The sequence below is a fragment of the Euphorbia lathyris genome, chromosome 9, assembly GCF_963576675.1.
Source record: "Euphorbia lathyris chromosome 9, ddEupLath1.1, whole genome shotgun sequence".
Lineage (NCBI taxonomy): Eukaryota > Viridiplantae > Streptophyta > Magnoliopsida > Malpighiales > Euphorbiaceae > Euphorbia > Euphorbia lathyris.
Genome location: NC_088918.1, coordinates 29784783 through 29788076, shown reverse-complemented (window position 1 = coordinate 29788076; position 3294 = coordinate 29784783). Strand labels below are relative to the sequence as shown.

Here is a 3294-nt window from a genome sequence, read left to right as displayed (position 1 = left end):
TCAATATGTGTTGCAGCAAGTAATGTGATAAGTTTATTTATTTGGTTATAAATGATTTTTTGTGCAGCAAAACACAAAAGTGGAAAAAATTACAGAAATAGTGGCCTGAAGAACTTGTTTCTACAGAAGGCCAAGTACAGGAGAGTTGCTAAATACTGGTTTTTCTATACTAGAATTATGTACTTCATTGTGACAGATGCTTTTCCTTCTTGGCTTTGCTTCTCCAAGCATTGTTATCACATCTCTCATAGATGGTCTGTCCTTTGGATTCTTAGCCGTGCATAGAACTGCAATCCGAAGAACTAGGAGCATCTCTTCCTGCACATGTTTGCATTCTCCTGCAATGCTCGGATCCAATGCTTCTTCTAGTGCTCTGTTGTTTCCAAGCCTTTTCCGGATCCATCCGACAACATCCGTGGATTCTCCAAACGCGGGGTCTAGAGGTTTTCTCCCTGTTACAAGCTCCAAAAGTACAACACCGAAGCTGTAAATGTCACTCTTCTCGTCAACCTTCAAAGTGTATCCGTATTCTGCAACAGTAACATAAACATAAGTCGAGAAGCTAAGAGGACATGGCTCGAAAAACCTGTAAGACTTTGGATGAGTAACTTACCAGGTGCAATATATCCATAAGATCCTGCAACCATTGATACTGTCTCATTCTTGTGGATCATCATTCTCGCCAATCCGAAATCTGCTATTCTTGCATCTGCATTTGCATCGAGCAATATGTTGTTTGACTTGATATCCCGGTGGATAACTGGCGGACGACAATCATGGTGGAGATAGTTCAGCCCCTGTGCAACCCCAACAGCTATGTTATACCTTGAAACCCAGTCAACCAACAACTTGTCGGCTTCTTTACCGTGCAAGGCTGACCAAAGATTTCCATTAGGCATGTATTCATTTATCATCATCACATCGGTTTCGTTGTGAAGATAACCCAGCAACCGCACGATGTTTCTATGCCTGAGCCTACCGAGCAGACTGACTTCTGCAAATAGGTCATTGCTGCCATTTTCTATGTCTGTGTCTGTTCTCCACAGCTTCTTGATTGCCACAACTACATGAGGCCTATTGACTTCAGCTTTGTAGACAATACCTGTCCCTCCCATGCCTATTATATTTGATTCCTTTATGCAAGCTAGAATGTCACTGCTAGTGAAACTGACTCGCTGAAATGCTACTAAAATCCATGGCCATTCTTTACTGCTTTTCTTGAACCAATCATAGAAGAAACTGTGACACAAGTACCATCTTTTATACATATATCTCCCAGTAAAAAATGCAACTGCAAGAGATAAGATAACTGCAATTCCGACAATTAACCCGATAAGGATGTGATGGGTGTGCAGATTCTCTCTTGGCTTCAGATTTGAAGAAGTTGAAGAACATGGTTGAAATGTGCCGCCACAAAGACCCGCATTTCCAATAAGATCATTAGGATTTATGGTCATTAATATGCCATTAGAGGGGATTGGACCATCGAGCTTATTGTATGACAAGTTAACCATTTCCAGAGCAGGTGAATTCCCAAAGTTGGGTGGTATATGACCAACTATAGAATTATTAGACAGGTCAAGAATGGCTAAAGTAGGCATTATTGAGATTGCTTCCGGGATTTCTCCTGTAAGCTGATTGTTTCTCAGGTTCAGAGTCACCAGTTTTTGACATGAAGCAATGCTTCCCGGAATAGTTCCAGAGAAATTGTTGTTCGAAAGGTCAAGCACCGAAAGTGACGGGCAGTCTTGGAATTGATCTGGTATTTTGCCTTTCAAGTTGTTGTTGGAGACCATGAAAGTCTGAAGCTTAGGAATGGAGAGGATGTTATACGGGATAGACGAATCAAGGCGATTTTGAGATATATCGATGAATGAAAGTGAAGTAGACACAGAAATATCATCTGGTATTTCACCAGTGAAATTGTTGTTAGCCAATTCCAGCCTTTGAAGTATAGGGAGACTTCCAAAGCCAACTGGAATTGCTCCAGAAATCAGATTATTCTGCATCCGAACTCTGACTAATGACTTGCAGGCCGAAAGGCCTGCAGGCATCGCATCTGTGAAAGAATTATTGAAGAGGATGAGCTTGGTTAGATTCCCAGACAGACATAAGCCTGGTGGAATTTCACCAGATAATGAATTCGATGACACATCGAGCCAACGGAGTTGCGATTTCTGTCCGAGATTCATTGGCAAAGAGCCTGTTAATGAATTCCTCCATAGCTCAAGCACCTCTAATTCAGCTAACTCATCGATCTTCTCAGGAATTAGACCTGTCAGGTTGTTGCACATCAAATTCAAGAGCTGCAAGTTCTTCAGTTCAGTTATCTCCACCGGGATTTCTCCTGCAATCTGATTATCAGACAAATCCAGAAACTGGAGTGCTGTGATGTTGCCAATTTCTGGTGGAATCTTTCCTGTGAAGTTGTTCTTATACATATAAACAGTTGTAAGTTTCTTCAGTCTTCCCAATTCAGCAGGAATCTGACCACTGAGAGTACCAACTGCTAAATCAAGGTACTGCAAATTGGTGAGGTTTCCAATCTCTGCTGGAATTTCTCCTTCGAACACGTTATATCCGAGAATCATAATCTCTAAAGATGAAAGTTGGCCTATCTCTCTTGGTATGTTTCCAGTCAGATTATTGCCAGAAAGACCAAGGAACTTTAACTTCTGCAAATTCCCGAAAGAAGTAGGAATTGAACCTTCGAAAAAACTCCCCCGAAAATCTAAGCTTTCGAGCAACGTTGCATTGCCAAGATCCTCAGGAAGAAAACCGGAGAAGTTGTTGCTGGATGCATTAACATAAGTTAATCCACCTGCTCTCCCAAGTCCGGTAGGAAAGCTGCCAATGAAGTCATTCTGACTCACATCAAAGCTTTTAAGCAGAGTCAAGTTTCCTAATGATTTAGGCAATGAAGAAGCAAAGGCATTACACGAAATGTCGATTAACGAAAGACCGCGTAATCCTTGAATCTGATCTGATATTTTGCCACTGAGATTCATATTAGAAAGCTCAAGTTTCTCCACAAAGCCATTAGAGTTGCACCATACTCCAGTCCAGTTACAATGACTCTGAGTTACATTGCTTGAAAACTTCCAATCTTTGAGCTGATTCGACGGATCGATTAGGCTAGATTTCATGGATAGTAGAGCTGATAATTCATCATCATACTGTGTTGTTTGGACTCCTCCAATAAAAACAAGAGATAGACCAAAGAAACAGTAGAAAATGAGCATCTGGGTTTGCATTTTTTCTTGCTCTTTTTAGCTTATGTTATTCCTCTCTAAC

The 3294-nt window shown here is 41.1% G+C and overlaps 1 protein-coding gene across 1 annotated transcript; it reads right to left on the bottom strand.

Annotated features, from left to right (window-relative positions):
* On the bottom strand, positions 1 to 3294 carry LOC136207160 (leucine-rich repeat receptor-like protein kinase PXL1). The gene is made up of 2 exons (XM_065998445.1): positions 614 to 3294; positions 1 to 530 (listed from the first exon to the last, which is right to left on the bottom strand). The coding sequence occupies exons 1-2, from the start codon at positions 3252 to 3254 to the stop codon at positions 121 to 123; spliced, it is 3051 nt and encodes a 1016-aa protein (XP_065854517.1). The 5' UTR covers positions 3255 to 3294; the 3' UTR covers positions 1 to 120.

Excerpts from the sequence above, each read along its gene's own strand:
- LOC136207160 (XM_065998445.1), bottom strand. The coding sequence starts at position 3,254 with ATGCAAACCCAGATGCTCATTTTCTACTGTTTCTTTGGTCTATCTCTT. Across the intron at positions 531-613 it reads TTATGGATATATTGCACCTG|AATACGGATACACTTTGAAG; the intron begins GTAAGTTACTCA and ends TTACTGTTGCAG.